This window comes from Peromyscus eremicus, chromosome 15 (assembly GCF_949786415.1).
Source record: "Peromyscus eremicus chromosome 15, PerEre_H2_v1, whole genome shotgun sequence".
Taxonomy (NCBI): domain Eukaryota; kingdom Metazoa; phylum Chordata; class Mammalia; order Rodentia; family Cricetidae; genus Peromyscus; species Peromyscus eremicus.
In genome coordinates, this window is record NC_081431.1 from 72,982,837 (window position 1) to 73,002,664 (window position 19,828).

At 49.2% G+C, this 19,828-nt stretch overlaps 1 protein-coding gene across 1 annotated transcript in view; it reads right to left on the minus strand.

The window, feature by feature from the left end:
- Positions 1-13,357: 13,357 nt before the first annotated feature.
- The window catches only part of Tfcp2l1 (transcription factor CP2 like 1), a 55,874-nt gene continuing 49,403 nt past the window's right edge, over positions 13,358-19,828 (minus strand). Inside the window, exons 14-15 of the mRNA XM_059280356.1 lie at positions 15,866-15,917; positions 13,358-14,146 (exon numbers count right to left, since the gene is read on the minus strand). Coding sequence (XP_059136339.1) covers positions 14,100-14,146; positions 15,866-15,917 — 99 coding nt within the window. The 3' untranslated portion in view covers positions 13,358-14,099. The remainder of the gene's footprint in view (positions 14,147-15,865; positions 15,918-19,828) is intronic.

Below are 19,828 nucleotides of genomic sequence, written 5' to 3' on the forward strand. Positions count from 1 at the left end.
AAAAAAAAAGTGGAGAGCAATAGCGGAAGACACCCATTGTCAACCTCTGGTTGGCCTCCACATGTGCACGTATGGGTGTGCACACCTGCACACACATATGTATACACACATGAACTCACATGCATACACCACTGTGTGAACCAACTTACCTTGGAAACTCATGATCCTCCTGCCTTGGTGTTATGATTACAGGCTTAAGTCACCACATCTGGCTTCCTGGGATTATTTTTCCTGAAGATGACCGATAGATAGATCTTCTGGGCAGGTGCAGGAGCTCCTGGCATCAGGTGACCAAGAAAAAAAAATCTGTAATCTAGGGATTCCTTATGGGGTCATGAAGGCAAAGGATGTGTCTGGGCCTGCCTGGGTCAGGAGGAGGTCAGAAGTGAGGTGTGTTAGGGTTCTGTTGACCCTGAACCTGTGAAGCAGGGAGAGGGGTACATCAAACGTGGGTGTGGGCAACATGCTTATACAGAGAGAGAGAGAGAGAGAGAGAGAGAGAGAGAGAGAGAGAGAGAGAGGAATAAATTGTGATAAGACAGTAAAGGGTTATCTCTGCACACCCCAACGTGAAACCCCGGCTTCAGGGCTCTCAGTACCCATGCAAGGAACAGTGGAGAAACTACACCAGCCTTGGCCTGGAAGTGACCGTGGTGTATGGCAGAGATGCTGAGGTCCCGAGGGAGGGTGCCTAGCATCCCATTCACACCTCTACAGGAAAGTAATGCAAGAGAAGTCTCAGGAACTGCACTCCAGCTGGACACACCCCAAGGGCGGGTCCTCCAGCAGAATGGCACATTTCATTTATTTTATGTGCCCCCTCTTCTACCAGGCTCCCCATTGTGCAAGGGAATTCCCATGCAGGAAAGTTCAAAACAGAGGCACAGCTCAGTGACCTAGCACAAAGCCACCCAGTGTCACCCAACCCAGAAAGAGACACCTTTGTGTTCTCGCCATGCTTTAGTCCCTCAAATGACTCCTCCCTTACAGAGAAAGCCACCCTCGAGACTTTGGGGTAGTAGGAACTTGCCCGTCTACCTGGCATCACCCTGATTCCTTAGACACCCACTTCGGGGCCTTCTGCTGTATAGAGAGTGACAGAGGACTGCTGACATCCTCCTCTGGCCTCCACACACACACAGGGGCACACACCTGCATCCCCCATATGCAACAGTATTAGTAACAATAATTTAAAATAAGTACTTTTTTTAGACAGAGACTCACTGTGTAGTCCTGGCAGGCTTGGAATTCTCTGTGTAGCCCAGGCTGGCCTCCAGCTTAGAGATCTGCCTGCCTCTGCCTCCTGAGTACTGAGATCTAAAGGTGTCTCCATGACCAGCAATAAGTACATTTTAAAAAATGAAACCCATGCCATTTCCGATGTGACAGAGCATCTTTTGCTACAAGATGATTCTTGGAGACCTCCCAGACGGCCCATATGTTGATCACAGGGATGATCAGCCACGGTCTTGAAACAGAAATTTTGAGCCCCACCCCCACCCATTAGGGAGAGGAGAGCTAGAGTCTGCAGCAATGTGACAATGCCTCTCTGAAGCCCTATATAAAGGGGGTGTGCCTCAGTGGTAGAGCTTGCCTACCACTCAAGGTCCTGGATTCTGTCCTTAGCACCTCCCCACAAATCCCTAAAATGAGAGGCTCAGAGATTTCCACATTGGCAAACTTCTCCATATGCCAAAAGGTGACATGCCACCCTCCCGGGGTAAGAAGCTCCTGCAGTTTACACTGGCCTGATAAATTTCATGGGCCTTTTCATGTGGCAGCCTGTGTCCTTCATCACGCCCCTAATACAGAGTAAACAGAGGCAGGCGAGGCGGCTCCGAGGCTAAAGGTACCAGCTGCCAAGTCTGCCGACTTAATTCAGTCCCTGGGATGATAAGAAGGAAGGCGAGAACTGATTCCTGCAAGTTGTCGTCTGACACACACACACAGACACACACACACACACACACACACACACACAGACACACACACACACAGACATACACACAGAAACATACACACACAGAGACACACACACACAGACACACACACACACACACAGACATACACACAGACATACAGACACACACACACAGACATACACACACACACACACACACATATAATATACACACAGACATACACACACACAGACACACACAGACACACACACACACACACACATAGACATACACACACACAGACACACACACACACAGACATACACACACACACACAGACATACAGACATACATACACACAGACATACACACACACAGACACACGCAGACACACACAGACACACACACAGACACACACACAGACATACAGACACACACATACACACACACACAGACATGCACACACAGACATACACACACAGACACATACACACAGACATGCACACACAGACATACACACACAGACACACACACACATACACACACACACAGACATACACACACACAGACACATACACACACACAGACACATACATACACACAGACATACACACACACACACAGACATACACACACAGACACACACACAGACATATACACACACAGACATACACACAGAGACACGCACACACACAGAAACATACACACACACACAGATGTACACACACAGACATAAACACACAGGCACACACACACAGAGACACACACACAGGCATAAATACACACACAGACATACTCATGCACACACAGACATACACTGTAATAACGTAAAAATGTCTTAAAGAAATAGAATGTACAAATCATGGACCGAGTGACACCCTTAGTTCTGTGAGGCACCAGAGAAACATTGACCTTGACGAGGGGGCGTGGGACCCTCTCATTTGCAGCATTGTGGGTAACCTGGAGACTCATTGTGTTGTCATCTGGAGTCCTTACCTTGTCTTCACTCTGGGGTGCACTAACTCGGGTCTCACAATGAGTGGTAAAAGTTTCCAGGCTCTTGTGTCCCAGGACAAAGGATCTGACCAGAGACACATGGTTAGACACAGAAATAGAACAGTGACAGTTTATTGAGAAAAGGAAAGCGGGCTAGTGAGCTGGGGGAAAGGCAGACGCTGCAAAGTGCTGGTCCAGGAGCCAGCTCCATGATTCAGCAGATAAAGATGCTTGCTGCCAAGCTCGAAGACCTGAGTTTGATTCCCGGAAGGAGAGAACTGCCCTCACAGGTTTCTGCTGACTTCCTCATACCCCAGGTAGCATGTGTATGTATATACCCCACAGCAAACATACATACATACATACATACATACATACATACATACATACATACATAAGGTACCCACACAGCAAACATACACACATACATACATAAGGTAGCATGTGTGTGCATATATCCACACAGCAAACAAATGAGTGTCATTAAGGAAACCATGCTGGGCCAAGAGCCTCGGGACCTTCCTGTAGGTCATTCCATAGCCCCACCTCTTCCCCATTTGCATGACTTCTCCCACATGCTTGTTGTGTGAAGCCCAGCTGGGGTAGGCCTTCCTGGTTTTTTCTACTGACTGGCTTCATGCTAATCATGATGAAGCTCTTTCCAATCTCTACTCTCCTGCCATATGAGTTGAAGATTTGTAGGACACCCAGTTGGTGTCCAGAGGCATGGAGCACTGGTCGGCGCCAGACATGAAGCATTGCATATGGCACAGAGAAAAACAGGGTGTAGGCCTAAAGATGTAGCTCAGTTGTAGAACACTTGCCTAGCATACATATGGCCCTGGGTTCGATCCCCCAGCACCACACAAACTGGGGTTAGTACTCATGCCTGCAATCCTAGCACTCAGGAAGTGGAGGTAGGAGGATCCGAGTTCAAGATCATCTTTAACTACAAAGGGAGTTCAAGGCCAGCCCAGGCTACAAGGATGTGGCTCAACCTTCACACCTTATGGTGTGGGCACCTGAGTTCTCTGCCTCCTTTCAGTGGGCCTCAGGTTCCCCAGCAGCAGCAGGAACCACAGAGATCAGACCAGCCGGCCTGCGCTGTTTTCCTAATGAGGGGTTGGAAGGGTGAGGCTAATGCTTCCGCCTTCCACAGCACGCCCCTCCAGGTCTGGGGGGCTGCAGCCAGTCTGAATTCCCACCACAGCGCCACCGCTGGGCCACCCAGGAGCCTGGGTCACCCAGGAGCCCGCTCCCAAACTCCTCAGCCCTGCCTGACAGTGGGCCTCTGTGTGCACTGCCCTCCTGTTTTGTACACAAACATCACCCTTGGGGCTTTGGAAGCTGCACCCTCACTTCGTCTCTCCCACAACAACTGACTTTTTTCTTAAAGGTGACAGGGAGTGGCTGAGTTTGCCACACAAGTAGGGGCCTTGGAAAATTCTGGAAGTGGGAGACAGTCACCCTCTCTCAGCTCATGTCTCTAGTGTTTGGTGCCCCACACTGTGAGCTCAAGAGGACTACAGGTTGAAAAAAAGAGAACGAATGAATTATGAATAAACAGCCCCTAAAGATCAACCTGTTCATGGTTCAGCTTTTCTTTTCTTTCATCTCCCTATCCCCTTTCTCCCAAGTTAAGGCCCTTCTGCTCCAATGGCCTCTCACCCCACTGTTTTTAATGAAGCAGAGTTGTAATTTATTAAGGTATTTTAACTTTTTTTTTTTTTTTTGAGTCAGGGTTTCACTGTGTAGCTTTGGCTGACCTGAAATTTATATATACACACACACACACACACACACATGGCTGGCCTCGATCTCATAGAGATCGGCCTGCCTGTCTCTTGAGTGCTGGGATCAAAGGTGTGCGCCACCACACCTGGCTTGATATAGATTTTAAGCATGAAAGTTAACACAGAAAGAGGGGTGCTCAGAAAGAAAGGAGGACACACCCCCAGGGCATGGTATGGGCTCCCCAGGGAAGAGTCGCCTTGGTTTTGCTGTTGCTTGAACAGGGCCTCAGGTAACCCAGGTTGGCCTCGAACTCTCTACGTAGCCGAGAATGAACAGCTGAGCCTTTTGCCTTTATCAAGTTTTGGGATTACAGGCATGTATGACCATGTCTAGTTCATGCAGTGCTGAGGATCAAACTCAGGGCTTTGAACATGCTAGGCAAGCGCTCTACCAAGCGGACCCAGCCTCAGGCTCTTTTTGTAAAGGGCTGATTATGGTGCCTAAACAGAGGTGCCGTGGACCTTGGTACCAGACTCAGGCTGCAGCGAGACAGAACCAGTGCACTCAGCATTGGCATTTTTCTTGTTTTCATCCTTCCTGTTTGTTCTCTTCCTTTCCTCTCTCATCCTCACATGTGTGTATGTGTGGGTGTATACACATGTGCATGTGTGCACTAGTGTGTGTGTGTGTGTGTGTGTGTGTGTGTGTGTGTGTGTGCACTTGTAAAGGCCAGAGGTCAATTCTGGGGGTCCTACTCTATCTTTCTTTACCTAATTTTTTGTTGTTGTTTGTTTCTTGAGACAGGGTATCTCCACGTAGCCCTTGCTGTCCTGGACTCCCTGGCTATGTGGACAGCCTGGCTCAAACTCAGAGGTCCCCCTGCCCCTGGCTTCCTGTCTCAAGTGCGGGGGTTGAAGGCATACGCCACCACACTCAGCTTCCCTAGTTTATTGAAACGGTTTCTCTCACTGAGCTTGGAGCTTACTGAACTAATGAGCACCCTCCCTTACTGGCCTCCACTTCCTCAATGCTGGGATTACAGGAGTGAGACACTAACCCCTGGCTTTTTTTTCTTTTCATGAGGTTCCAGTGGATCAAATTCTGGTTCTCATCAAATGGCAAACACTTTATTGCTGAGCTATGTCCCCAGCCCCAGGAAGAGAAGTTTTCTATAGAGTAACCACAGTCATATTGGGAACCCCAGGACAAAGTGCCAGAGTGAAATAACTTACCTTCATGCATTGGTCTGAAGCAGAAATTAGCAGTCTTCATTTAAAAAATGTATAAGTGTAATAAAACAGCAGGCTTAAGATTTAAGGAGACTAGAGGACATACTTCATGGTGTCTAAACCAGGCCTTCCCAAGCTAGCTCTGCAAGCTCCACATCTCTCTGAGAGGGTAAAGAGACGTGTGTCGCAGGGACACAGAGGCAGCAGAAGTCACAGGCCTTCCCAATCATCAATGGGGGCATCAGCAAGGTCAACAGCAGTCTAGGACCCAGGAGGTAATAGGGGAGTGGAGTGCTGGGCACAAGCCTTGGACATCAGAGGCCTGTGGGGCCCTTAGGTGACTCTGCAGGGACCCAGGGTGGGTGTCACTTTTTTTTTGAGACAGTATCTCATTCAAGGATAACCTTGAACTTCTGATCCTCCATGCCTCGCTGCTGAGATTACAGGTGTTCAGTGTGTTAGAAGTTTAAAGTCAGCCTTACTATACAGAGCCTTTAAGTTCAGGACCTTAAGCAGTACAGGTGGGAATGTGCAGTGGTTTCTACCTCTGGCTGCAAAATTAAACGGAATACCACATGATCTAAAACTTTCACTTCTGGAAAGCAGGAAAGCTCATATTCAGAGCAGTGTCATTCACTATACCCAAGGGTGAGAGTCGCCTGTGTCCATTGAGAGTGAACAGATGTACACATGGTCCAGCCACACAACGGAGTATCACTCAGCTTTGAGGATGGAGGAGATCCTAATACATCTCCTACACAAGACACATACTGGATTTCACTTAAATGAAGCTCCTCATTTACAGATTCAGGCGCAAAGTAGGTTGTAGCTGCTGAGGGCTGGGGAAAGGAACTGGGGAGCTACTGTTTAATAGCTACAGAGTTTCAGTTCTGCAGGAACACTAAAGGTGGAGCCCAGGGCAGCACGAGAATGTACCTAATGCTACTGAGCTGTGTCTCCAAATACTCCACAATAGTGAATTCATTTGCTACAGTTCAATAAACAAAGCAACTTGAGGTCCCAGCCACAGGGGTTTAGTACAAATGGTTTTATTTGCATTCTGACCCAGCACAGAGCCCACATACAGATTTCTCATTTACAAGTGCAAAATATGCTTTATTTCAGGTACAAAAACAACATGGTATTATGACAACTTGAGTTTCCATAGCCACCTCCCCATGACCTATCACACACATTTGACCAATCTGGACCACCCCCCAAAATCCCCCACCACCTTTAGAAAATAATCACCCGATGTAGAGGAAGAAGGGACACCTCAGGAAATAATCACTTTAAAGCATGGACATAAGAGAACACAGTAAATAACCCAGAAGACAGGTCAGGGCATGAAACAGTCCCCCTACGCTTGTGTTTAATACTCTAGCCCCACAAAGCTCTCCCCAGCAGTACTGCTAGCCCAGGGACAAAGCTTCAGGACAGCTACATGGGAATTGAGCTTGTCCACAGACCTAACAGGTGTGGCCTGGATGGGACCAGGACTGGATGCCAGACACTCATCCTGGCTCAGTCCATGAAGGTTTCACATCCCAGATCAAACCCTAGATCAGGGGTGGGTTCAGATCTTGAGCTACTGATACATACATAATGTTTATCTTGGGGATGGGACTTACATCTAAATACAAAACCCACTCGTGCTTCTGCATATGCTGTACACATGGCCCGAGGGTAATTTTGTTGGTAGTGTATCCATGTTTTGAATGTGACCTGTCTCACGAGGCCTGGTGTAGAATTTTGGATTTGGGAAACAGGATGTTCAACCTGCTGTCTGTAAGGACCCTGGTCTGTCCCAACTTTTCCATGGTTTCCCCAGCTAGAAGCCCAGGCAGAAGGCTGGGGAAAAACTCAATGAAGTTTGTCAAAGTGGAACCCAGGGGAGGCAGTTAGGAGTGCCTGCTGCCTGTGAGGGTCTACGAGTGACAGGCGAGCCATGGGAGATGGGCATCCCTGAAGGACACAACACTGCCCTGCCAGAACTGACCTAGAAACATGGGCCCAAGGAAGGCAGGAAGCTGCCCGGGCACTCACAGCCCTGCACACATGGGAAGGGTCTGAAGACTCCTGGGGTGCTGTGCTAACAGGGCTTTAGTCAGGGCACCAGCCAAAATCAGCCTATCCCTTCCAGGACAGGTTCCAGTGAGCAGCTCAGGCCACTGCCACCCCCTAGAGCTCGGCAGCCCGTGAATACCGCACCAAAGTTCTTTCTTCTGTCAAACCCTGGCCAGGGGACCATGACAAAGGCCAAGCAGGGCTCCAAGTAGCAGGGGGCATTTGAGGAAGAGACCTCTGTACTCCCATGGAGAGGCTGGGCAGAGTCCGTGGGAGCCAAGTGAGGACCAGAACTTTCCAGAAGTGAGATACCCAGAAGGCAAGGAGCATTCCAGACTTCTTCTCTGAATACAGCCTCTTCTAAGTTTATGCAAAATGCACTTGTTATTTAAGACAGTCCGTCACACCTGAGACTGCCTTTAAACAATCGGAAGGAGAAGGCAACTGAGGGCCGGTGTGCAGCTCAGCAGCAGGGCGTTGGCCTTGCACGCTTGAGGATCTCTGCGTTCTGGGCTCAATTTGAGGAGCTAGGGGCTAGCGTGGTGGTAGAACACCTGCCTCAAATGTGTGAGGCCCCGGGTTCTAGCTTTGTTCCCTCTCACTACAAAATAAAATACAACACATTAAAAATACAAAAGGGAGAAGTTAGGGAGTAAATATTTCAGTACTTAAGGGCCAAGAGGTAAAATTATGTTGGCACGAGAGAAAACAAAATTCCATTTTTTTTTTAAATAGCCCAGAACTGCCCTCAAACCCAGCCCCAGCATCACCACCAGGGTCGGTGTTACAGGTTTGCACCACCACATCCAACTCTCCACAATGTATGGTTTATGGTGCCAGGGATCAAACCCAGGGCCTCGATCATGGCTGGCAAGCGCTCTGCCGTTGAGCCACACCCCAGTCCTGCATGATTTAACATAAGCAATTCAAAATATAGCAATTTAGTATAATTGTTGATGCAGGGCTATCATTTCCTAAACTAGGTTTGAAGACAATGTTCTCTATTATCCGACTGATGGCAAAACCAGACTTACAGCATAGGATTCAGTTCCCGTTTGCGAACATGTAGCGCGGGGTGCGGGGTGGCTCCCTGGAAGGATGGGAACACAGACCTCACCACTCTAGTCCTAAGAATAGCCTGATGGTCCAGGCCAGCGTCTAAGAGCACTTTACCATAGGTTGACAGGAACGCCTAGAGGGGACCTCAGCAGAACCTCTATACGCCTAGTGGGGTTTGGAGAGCTTATAGTTGGAGCTGGCCTTGGACAGGAAGCCAGGGTGCTTCCCAGGATCTCACTGGTTCTCAGCCTGGTGGCCCTGTCTTTAAGGGGAGAAGAGAACAAGTATGAACTTTCCATACTGGCCAAGCAGACTGGCATGGATGGCAGCAGCGTGCCACTGAGAGGTCCACACCGACACACAAACATCTAGCTGCAGATGGCAGGGAAGGCCTGGGGCTTGGTGAGCAGCCGCAGCACTGGGGGCACTGGGCATGCCCAGGACGAGCAAGGGTCACCTATCTACTGCCTGACTTTGATGACTGGGAAACAATGATAAAGCCTTGCCATGGCTCAGATTCACCTCCTGACTGCCATTACCAGGTTCCGAGGTCTCCAAGTCAATGCTTACTTCATTTTGGGGGTGGTGCTGGGGTGCAAACCTAGGGACAGACACTCTACCAAGTGGATATACTGCTCAGCTCGCGTTAAAGGGACACAGTCACTCATGATGCAGCCTGGGACCCTTGACTCTTGCTCCCGCCCCCCAGTGTACCTAAGAGTGCCCACGTTCAACTCCCCACGCCCCCACCAACCTCAATTTCCACTGACAGCAGCTAAAGAGCCCTTCTACTTCTCCCACTGACGTGTTAATGATTTCCTGAACTTCAGCGGCTTGGGCCAGCCCCTGAAGCAACACTGGACTTAGGAACTGGTGACGTGCTTGTGGGTTCCGGCTTTTTCCCTGTAAAGATCGCTCTAGGTTAATAGCTCTGCTCAAGAGGCTCCAGGCAGACTGGGTGAGAGGTCACTAGGGCAATGTCTGACCTTTTTCTAGATCCCCAAGATAATTAGTCTTGGTTGTCGACTTGGTGGGATTTAGTAATCACCATGGAATCAAACCTTCGGGTATGTCTGTGAGAGGTTTTCATTTCTATTCTTTTCATTTACTCAGCAAGAGCAAGAAAAATTATGCAGTCAAGTTTCCTGTGTTTGGGGGAAAATCAGAAACCAGCACATCCAGAGTGCAAAGAGGCAGTCTCCCCTGGGAAAACCATCTTCTTGGTCATGGTCTCTCCCCTTCCAGGTAAGTGTGTGAAGAAGTTTCTAGATTAGCTATTTGAGGTGGGAAGATCCACCTTCAAGTTTCATGGGCTGGGGTTTTGCCCTGAACAAAAAGGAGAGGGTGAGAGGAGCCCAGCATCCATCTCTCTCTGCTTCCTGACGTGGATGCCGTGTGAGCAGCTGCCTCACGCCTGCCGATACCTTCCCTGCCATGATGGGCCGCACCCCCAAGACCGTGAGCCAGAAAACCTGTCCTCCTTTCTGTTGCCTTTTTATCATAACATGTTGTCACAACAGTGGGGAAAAAATAACTAATACAGACCCCAAGGCAAGACTTGGAACTTCCCATGCCATCTGCCCCTTCTAAGGCATGCCATCTTTTGCTCTCGACTTGGAACTGAGAAAGAAAGGTATCAACATGCCCATTCCTTAGAATTAAAGTTTAGTCTCTGCTCACATGGCCCATGTAGAGCCATCACTTGGGGACAGTGGCCACAGATACTCGATGGGCTGAAAGTCAGAGGCCCAAAACCTAGTTCTGTTCCTTCCAGTGACTGACCCTGAGCAAATTCCTCTAAGTGACTCAGTTGTCTCTCAATGCAAAGATGGAAATGCTTGGGCGTGATCTTCCTCTAGAACTAGGAAGTGGTAGGTCATGTACCAGAAAAGATGGCACAACAGAGGAGTGTCACCCAGTCCTGCCAACAGGACGACAGAGAGAATGCAGGGGCAGAGTGGGGAGGTGATGTAAGATCAGCAGACCCAAATGCAGACTGAGAAGGGGGAAGAAACAAGAGATGAGCAGCAACTACAATTCCATCCCAGAGAGATCCAGGAGTCAGAGGCTTTCAGCAAAAGTGACTAGTCACAGCAAAGGCCAGGCCTTTCAGTAATTAGGGGTAAAAAAGCAGACACTCACATGCAAAAGGATGGAATTGGACCCCCCTCTACACACCATACATGTAAAACCAACTTCAACTGGAGCAGAGAACATTGTAACAACTAAAACTTCACAAATTCTTAGGCGAAAACAGACATTGATTTTCCTGAGCTTGCATTAGGTCATGGTTTCTTAGAATCCACATCAAAAACACAGCAGGAGAAGTAGGTAACTCAGTCATCACCCAAATGAAAGTAATAATAACGATAGTTTTTGAGACAGGGTCTCCTATGTAGGCTGGGCTGCCCTTCGACTTGGGAGCCTCAGCCTTCTGCGTACTGGGAGTGCTGGTGCGTGCCACCAAGCTCAACCAGGTTCAACTTGTACACATCAAGGGGCACCATTAAGAGGGTGAAGACAATCTACAAAATGGAGAAAAACTGGTAGAGGACTTCACCTAGAATTTACCAACAACTTAGACAACTCGATGAATAGATATAGCACAGTTTAAAAAGGGGCAGAGGAACTGAACAGATGCTTCCCCAAAGACATACAAATGGCCAATCAACACGTGACATATCCGTTGAACATCACTGGCCATCAGAGAAATGCAGGACACCGCAGGACACTGTGGCACAAAAGACCGATCAACACAAGGGGAGGAGCACAAAGCCCTGGCTTCCGTCCCAGCAGGGCAGAAACTAGAGTGGAGGTACTGCTGTGTTCTTAGCACTCAGAAGACAGGTAGAGGACCAGAAGTTCCACCATCCTCTTCTACCTAGCGACTTTGAAGACAGACTGGACAACATGGAAGGGAGGAGGGAAGGAGGGAGGAAGGGAGGATGGGAAGGAAGGAGGGAGGGAGGGGAGGATGGGAAGGAGAGAGAGAGATCACAGCAAATGTTGGTGAGGAAGCAGAGAAACTAGAACCGTCCTCTATTGCTGGTGGGGCCGTAAACAGGTGCAGTAGCTATGTGGGAAACACAGGGCAGTTCCTCAAAGAGGTAAAGTTATTTTAAGAGCTATCCACTCTACTCCCAGGCACATTCCCAAAATGAAACCCTGTCCACACGAAGGTCTGTGCCAATATGTTCACAGCACACCAACATCTGAATAAAGCTGTCAGCCCCACCCACACACTCCCAGAAGACAAGGAACTGAGAGCCCAGCCTCGCTGGAAGAACAGCCTCTCTGCCTGTAAAATAATGTTTGCCAAAGCCTGATGATCTTTAAGCCTAGAAGAATATCCCACAAAAGCTCTGGTGATCAGAGGGCTCACCATGTTTTGGGGGAACTTGGATTAGGAAGGAGTTGAAGCCTTGGGCCAGCACAGATCCCTGGCAAAATGAAGATGAATTCTTGGGTCTACCACAGCTACTGATCCTCAAATTTCCCCCTAGTTAAAAAAGGTGACTCAGCTGGGCGGCAGTGGCGCACGCCTTTAATCCTAGCACTTTAATCCCAGCACTCAGGAGGCAGAGCCAGGGCCAGGTGGATCTCTGTGAGTTCGAGGCCAGCCTGGTCTACAGAGCGAGATCCAGGAAAGGCTCCAAAACTACACAGAGAAACCCTGTCTTGAAACACCAAAAACCAAACCAAACCAAAACAAAACAAAAGGTGATTCAACCATACCAACAAGACAAAGTACATCTACAACTGGGAAAGACAGACTCTTAAATGAGAGCACTGCAGAGAACACACTTCCCTGAGGAGACTTGGCAAACAGCTTGGTTAACCAAAGTTGTCTCAAAAAGGGAATTCCATAAATCCCTCCTGCTGCAGGACCGGGATGGTACCCAGTACCTCACACTTGCCAGGCAAGGGGTTTGCTGAGCCATACCCCAACCTAAAGCTCTAAACTGATGGTCAAGGCCACTGGATCCAATTCAATCCTCACCTCTTCAGTACTCTTTACTCATTGAGATTACACTGCAGTAGGCCAAGAGGAATCATTTTGTTCTCATCCCTCCTCCCTGGCGAGGAAGTTCCACACCATCTTCCAGTCCCTAATTAGCAGCTGTGAGAGGTCACACAGGGGCAAAATGTGTGGTTTGAATGAGAAATTTTTATCTCATAGGCTCGTGTATTTGAACGTGTTGTCCCAGCTGGTGGTACTGTCTGTGGAGGTTATGGGACCTTTAGAAGATGCAGTCTTGCTGGGGGACGTTTATCACTGGGGATGGTCACTGAGGGCTTGCAAGCTTGTACCACTTCCTGTTCGTGTGCATTCTCTCTCTGCATCCTGCGTACATGAAAATGAATTCAACCATCTTTCCACACTACACCGTCCTCACCATAACAGAATCTATCACTCCTCAACTCTAGAAGCCAGACAGGCCCTGTCTGCACTTAGTTGCTTTTATCGGGTTACCTTATTACACTATAGAAAAATAACTAATACAATGACCATGAGGTCACACCGGCTTAGTGTGGCATCAACCATGTCAAGGCAGACATGCACACACCATCTAGGCTTGAATGTGGCAGCTCCTTAGAATCAAGGCAACTGAGGGAAGAGGCGGAAGGCACAAAATAAATAGCCCCAGTCCTAGTAATTCATCCAAGAACAGGAGAGAGGCTGCCACCAGGTCCATGAGAAGGGAAGTGAGTACTAGAGGAGAGCTGTGGGTGTCCCCGTCAGGCTGGCAGAGCTAGCCATGAAGCCAGTGGCCCAAGAAGGAGGTGCAGAACAAGGTGAGGCAAAGAGTAGTCAGGAGGGACCAACTAAGGAGCCTCCGACCACAGGCTCGGGGTTTAAGAGATGTGTGTCCCCACTGTCTGCCTGGGAAACAGAGCAGGGAACTGTTGAAAAGCTGAAAGCCAAGAGAAGAGAGAAGGGAACTGCTGGCTTTCTGCAGGCCAGACTTTGTGTCCATGGCTGTCGCTGGCTTTCCTGGTCCGGACAGAGTCCCTCCTAGTCTGAGCTTGTTAGGTGAACAGCGGCCGACAGTGGGTGCGACTTCTACAGCCGGGGATGCGTGGGGTGGGGACAGACGCAGGTCTCGGCTGCTCAGAGTCCACACTTGAGGATGATGTGGTAGCCGTCATTGCTCTCTGCTGCAAGAGAAACACGGGGCGTGGGCATGTGTGAGAGGGGGAGAGAGAGAGGAGGTGCAGCGGGGCCTGGGTGTCCCCCGAAAGTATGTACTAAGACAGAAGCAAAACCACTTACTTAGCTACATAAGGAAGAGCACGTTTATACAAGCGGAGATGCTAACCAGGTTTTGGCATCTGCCTTATGTAATTACTCTGTGTGTGTGTGTGTGTGTGTGTGTGTGTGTGTGTGTGTGTACACCTGTGCAAAGGCCAAAGGACAACCTCGGGTATCATTCCTTAGGGACAGGGTCTCTCATTGGTCTGGAGCTCAGCAAGTAAGCTAGGCTCGCTGGCCCGAGAGCCTCAGGGGTCCACCCTCCTGTCTCACCAGTGCCAGGATCGAACACAGGCATGCACCACCAATGTCCAGCTTTTTAAAAAACAAACAAACATGGACTCTGGAGACTGAACTCCTCTTCATGCTGGCATGGCGAGCACTGTACTGATCTTCCCAGGTACCCTGGTTTTTACCATGAGCCTTTTCACCATAACCCAAGGAGTACAGGCAAATGATGGCTTTCTACAATGCTGAGGCTCCACGCAGAGGCCTGTAAGAACCATTCTCTGCGCTCTATTTAGGATAAGGCTCACGTTGTGGAAGGTTTAGTCTCCAGCCTATGGCACTAGTGAATGACGGTGGGACCATGAGGGAGTGGAGCCTAGCGGGAGAAGGTGACATCAAAGAAGGCATGTCCCTGGAGGGAACACTGAGTCTTAGCTCTTCCTCTTCACTCACTCTCCAGCTGTTCTGCAGTGAGCAGAGCAGTTCACCACACTCACACCATCACACGCTGCCTTGCTGCTATGGGCCCAATTGGCCATGGACTAAAACCTCCGGAACTGAGCCCAGACAAACTCACCTTCATTTTTGGTTATCTCGGGCATTGTTACAGTAACAGAAAGCTAACTAACATAACCTAGATTCACAGAACGTGACAGGAAGTGGTTGCAGCACAGTCTGGAACCCAGTCTCTTATTCTTTAAAATAAGAACCCAGTCTTATTTTAGTCTTAATTATGTTATGTACGTGTATGTGCAAATGAATGAATGCCTGCAGAGCCAGAAACAGGCTTTGGATCCCATGAAGCTGGAGTTACAAGTGGTTGTGAACCACCAGACATGGGTGCTGGGAGCCAAACTTGGATTCTCTGCCAGAGCAATATGTGCTCTCATCCACTGAGGCACCTTCCAGGCTCCGGTCTTCTGTTCTGATGAAGCCCATCCATTGATCCTCCCAGCCAAGAAACGTCACAGCTGGCCTTTCTCTGCCTTGCGCAAATTAACACGACTCTTGGTACGCAGGCTCACTCTCAGCAGAGTATAGGCATCCTGCCATTCTCAAGACATCTGGCTCAGATGGATCCTCTAAGGCCCTGATTCACTCTGCTGGGCATTGTAGTCCTTGCTTGGGCTTCCCGGAGACCTTCTATGAAAGCCCAAACACCAAGGTCATTCAGAACAAACGCTCAGGCCTGCTGTTTCCCTGAAGATGTCACTCATTCTGGCATGGCTAGGACTAGGTATGAGAAAGCTTGGCTTTTTCTTTCTCCCAGAGGCTGCTCCAAGTTCAGCATCTTCTGGAGGGACCCTGTCCAGGCAGATCCCACCTGCCACCCACCAGCCTATGACAGCAGGGAACACAGACACACACTTCAATCAGGAAGGCAGGGAGGGGCTTACCTTTTAATGTGCTGAGGATAAAACAAGACTCGTCTTCGAAATTCTGAACCATCTGAAAGGCAAGAGAGAGACGTGTTTTTCTCAGTGGTGTCATCGTATCACTGCAAGGCTGGAAAGGTTGGAGGGGTTGGAGAGACGGCCCGGTCAGTGATCGCTGTGGGAGCATGAGGACGGCTGGGAGCAACAGGTCCTCCTTTGACCTCCACAGGCCCACAGGCACCAGAGGCAGGTAGATCCCTGAGTTTGAAGCTAGCCTGGTCTACACACCTAGTTCCAGGCATACCAGGGCTGCAGAGTGAGACTCTGTCTCAAAATCAAACAAGAAAAATTAAGTCACATACCACAGACATTCCATTTTGGTCAGCCACAGGACACACGTACAATTGATGGAGCTGACCAGTTCTCACTGCTTGGTGGCACTGCCATCCTGTTAACATCACTCATGTCTGTGGCGATAATGTAAACCCTCCAGTGTGTTGCCAGTACGGTACAGAAGACGACACACCGCACACACCACTCCCGATCTGCACACTTGCCACACCATCCTTGGCGCTACTGTTTTAGAGTGTGCTCACACACCAGGTCACTTGACTGCATCAGTGGCATCAACGCCATGTCTAGTGACTGGCATGCATCATCCAGGTTCCGAGTGCCTGTAAGCCGGGGTGTTTCCACAGCGGTGAAATCACCCAGCAAAGCTTTCTCATCATTCAAGAGGCTCGTGACTGGAACATGTTTTTAAACAAAATAATTGTGCCTGAATGAAAAATATCCTCCATAGACCCATGTCTTTGAATACTTGGTCCAGGGCTGGTGGCACTATTTGGGAAAGTTGAGGAACCTTTAGGAGGAAGAGCCTTGTTAGAGGAAGGGGGTCAATGGGTGGGTCCTGAGTGTTTATGGCTAGACACCACTTCCTGGTCACTCTGCTCCCTGGTGGCCCCAGCAGCCTCCCGGCTCCTGCTGCTATCATGATTTCCCCAGCACGATGGCACAATAAAGGCTCCTCCCTTGCATCATTTCTTGTCTCATATTTTATTACAGTAACAAGAAAGCAACCAACAGTGATTAACTGACATGTGTGTCCATGGCTTGCAAAGACCAACAGAAAGGGGCTGCTACTCCCCACATGAGCAAGAAAGATGACCCACAGCCACCTATCCCAAGCTCTCACTGTGATTTCTAACCAGTGATCATGAGAAAAAAGAATTTCCTGGCTTCACCGTACCATCTGTAAAATGGAGCATCATGATGATAAAATGTAACCGGGATATACAAGGGAACCAGCACCTCTGGGGGGTGACAAACCTTTAGAAAACTCATCTACTGGAAGTCACCCCTGGGGTTCTCCTGCAAGGCACGTGCGCCCTCAAGACATGCTGAAGAACATTGAGAGCAACACTGTGGTCACATAAAGCTCATACCATACCGGGCACTGTCAGTGGCAGGAGAGGGAGCCAACTGGGACCTAATCATTCATGGCACTCAGAGGTATAGTGACCCTCAGCTGCACACATCAGCATTCATGAATCAAAACCATGGTGGAGGGGAAAAAATAGGGGGGGGGGGCCCTGGAGGAATGCGTGGCTATTCCACACCTCTAAGTTTTAAAGTAGGCAGAAGAAAGGAGCCTACTAGGCTGAGGAGATGGCTGGTTGGTAGCACAGTGCTTTGCAGCCGTGAGGAGCCGAGTTTGACCCCCAGAACCCAGGTTAAAAGCCAATCAAACGAAACAGGCATGATGCTGTGGGCTTGTAACTCCAGGCTGGGCAGATAGAGAGGAGGATTGCTGAGCTTCCCTGAGCAGCCATCACATTTCTCGGCCAGCTCTAGGACATAAAGAGGCCCTGTCTTAAAAGCCATGGTGGGCGGTGCCTGAGGGGCAACAGACAAAGACTATCTTCCAGTCTCCACAAGCACACACGTGTACTGCTCCCACCCCTAATGCGTCAGGGAGAAAAGAAAAAGATGATTATTATAAAATACACATGAACAAGCAAGGGTCAAAGATGGTGCAATCCTGCCAAGGGGTTTATAACCATTATAGTCTAGTAAACTGGGTACAAGGACTTGAAAACCTATTAAAATGTGTGAGTCAGGGCCAGTGAGGTGGGTCAGCAGGTAGAAGCCCTTGCTATGTGAGCCTGGAAGACCTGAGTTTGATTCACAGAACCCACAGAGGAAGGAGAAAAACCATTCACACACATTGTCCTATGATCTTCACACATATACTACAGCATACACACACACACACACACACACACACACACACACACACACACACAAATCAGATTTAAAAACAAAATGTACATTAATTTTATAAATCTTTACATGTAGGCTGCATTTCCTAATATACACTTCAGAAATAGTTAAAATATAAACATAAGCATGCATGCCAAACCCAACAGGGTAAGCAAAGCCCCTTTCAATTAAAAAAAAAAGCAACCTACTTTTTATTGCATGCTCTGGACTACTGCCTCAAATCCTACAAATGCACCCACCTGTCGACCCTGACCCTCCCTGCAGAGCCTAATGGTGCATGAAGTACATTTATTCTATACCTCAGCCTGCTCCAGCTCGGACTCTTGGCCGCCCAGCCACTTGGGCATGAAAAGCCCTAAGCAGGGCCCACAAGGGCTTAATCAGTAACTCCCTTGTTTAATTGAGTGCCCTTGCACCCCAGGGGCTGGCTCCTTGCTGCCCAGGCTTCCTCCAGCACTCTGGGTAATTCTGAGCTGAAGGTTTCCAAATTGATTCGGGTTGAGTGGGAAGGAGACTTGGGGGAATGAGAATGGCCTACTTAGCCAGGGTGGCATTTGAGGTCTGTTCTCTGCCTTGCTCACTTAACTGCCTGTTGTTGAGGGCACAGGGCAAGTGGGGGAGGGACTTCCTCAGGGACCTGGGAAGTTGCAAGGCACATACATTCATGGTTTGTATCTTCTCAAAAAGAAATCCTCCGGGGCCTGAGGACGTGGCTCCATTGCTAGAGTGCATGCTTAGCTAGCATGTACAAAGCCCTGGGTTCCATTTCCAGAGCTGCCTAAACCAAGTATGATACAGTACAGAGATGTAATCCCAACACTCTGTGATTCCATGGGCCCAATAAAAAGTTAGGTCACCAGGGTTAGTACTGAAGGGGATATTGGGACCTTAGTGCCCCACCCCCACTCCCTTCCTTCTTGGCCATAGTGAGAACAGTTTGCTCAGCCACTCTCCTACCACGATGGGTTATCTCACCACCAGCCCCTAAACAACAGGAAACTGACGATGGACCAAAATCTATCAAACTGTAAGGCAAACTGTCGTGTGTGTGTGTGTGTGTGTGTGTGTGTGTGTGTGTGTGTGTGTGTGTGTATACCTTCTCTCCAACACTGAGATTACACTGAGGTATACCACCATGTCCAGCTTTTGACATGGATGGGTTCGGGAGATTGAACCCGGGTGCTCACACTTTCAAGGTGAGCTCTTGCCCAGACTGAATCTCTCTTCTTAAGTTCATGATCCCACGTATTGGCTACAGTGCCAGAGAGCTAACCGATACAATACCAGTCAGTGGAAGGAAGGTCCAGGACACGAGCTTAAGATCACCTGTTCCATCATGGGCAAGGGATGCCCAATTTGGTAGGCAAGTCTGCTCAACACATCACTCCCCGAAGGGCTGGGGTGAGGTTCCAACAGGGCTCTGTCACTTCCTGGACCTTGTGCTAGCAGCTAGTTCCATATTCCTTCCACGGGATTATATTGAGCACTGATTCGGTGGTGTGTACCTTCATCGCTGAAGGAGGCCTTGCTAGTGTCTCCCAGGAGCCACCCCTACCCTCCTTTAACTACCGGCCTCTTCAGACTCGCTCCCTACTTGATGGGTGACACATTCCTCTGACTGTACACATGTCCCAAGGCACATGAAGAAAGCTGTCCTCTGAGCGTAACAGCTATTACCATCTTAGTCACAGCAGCTATGAC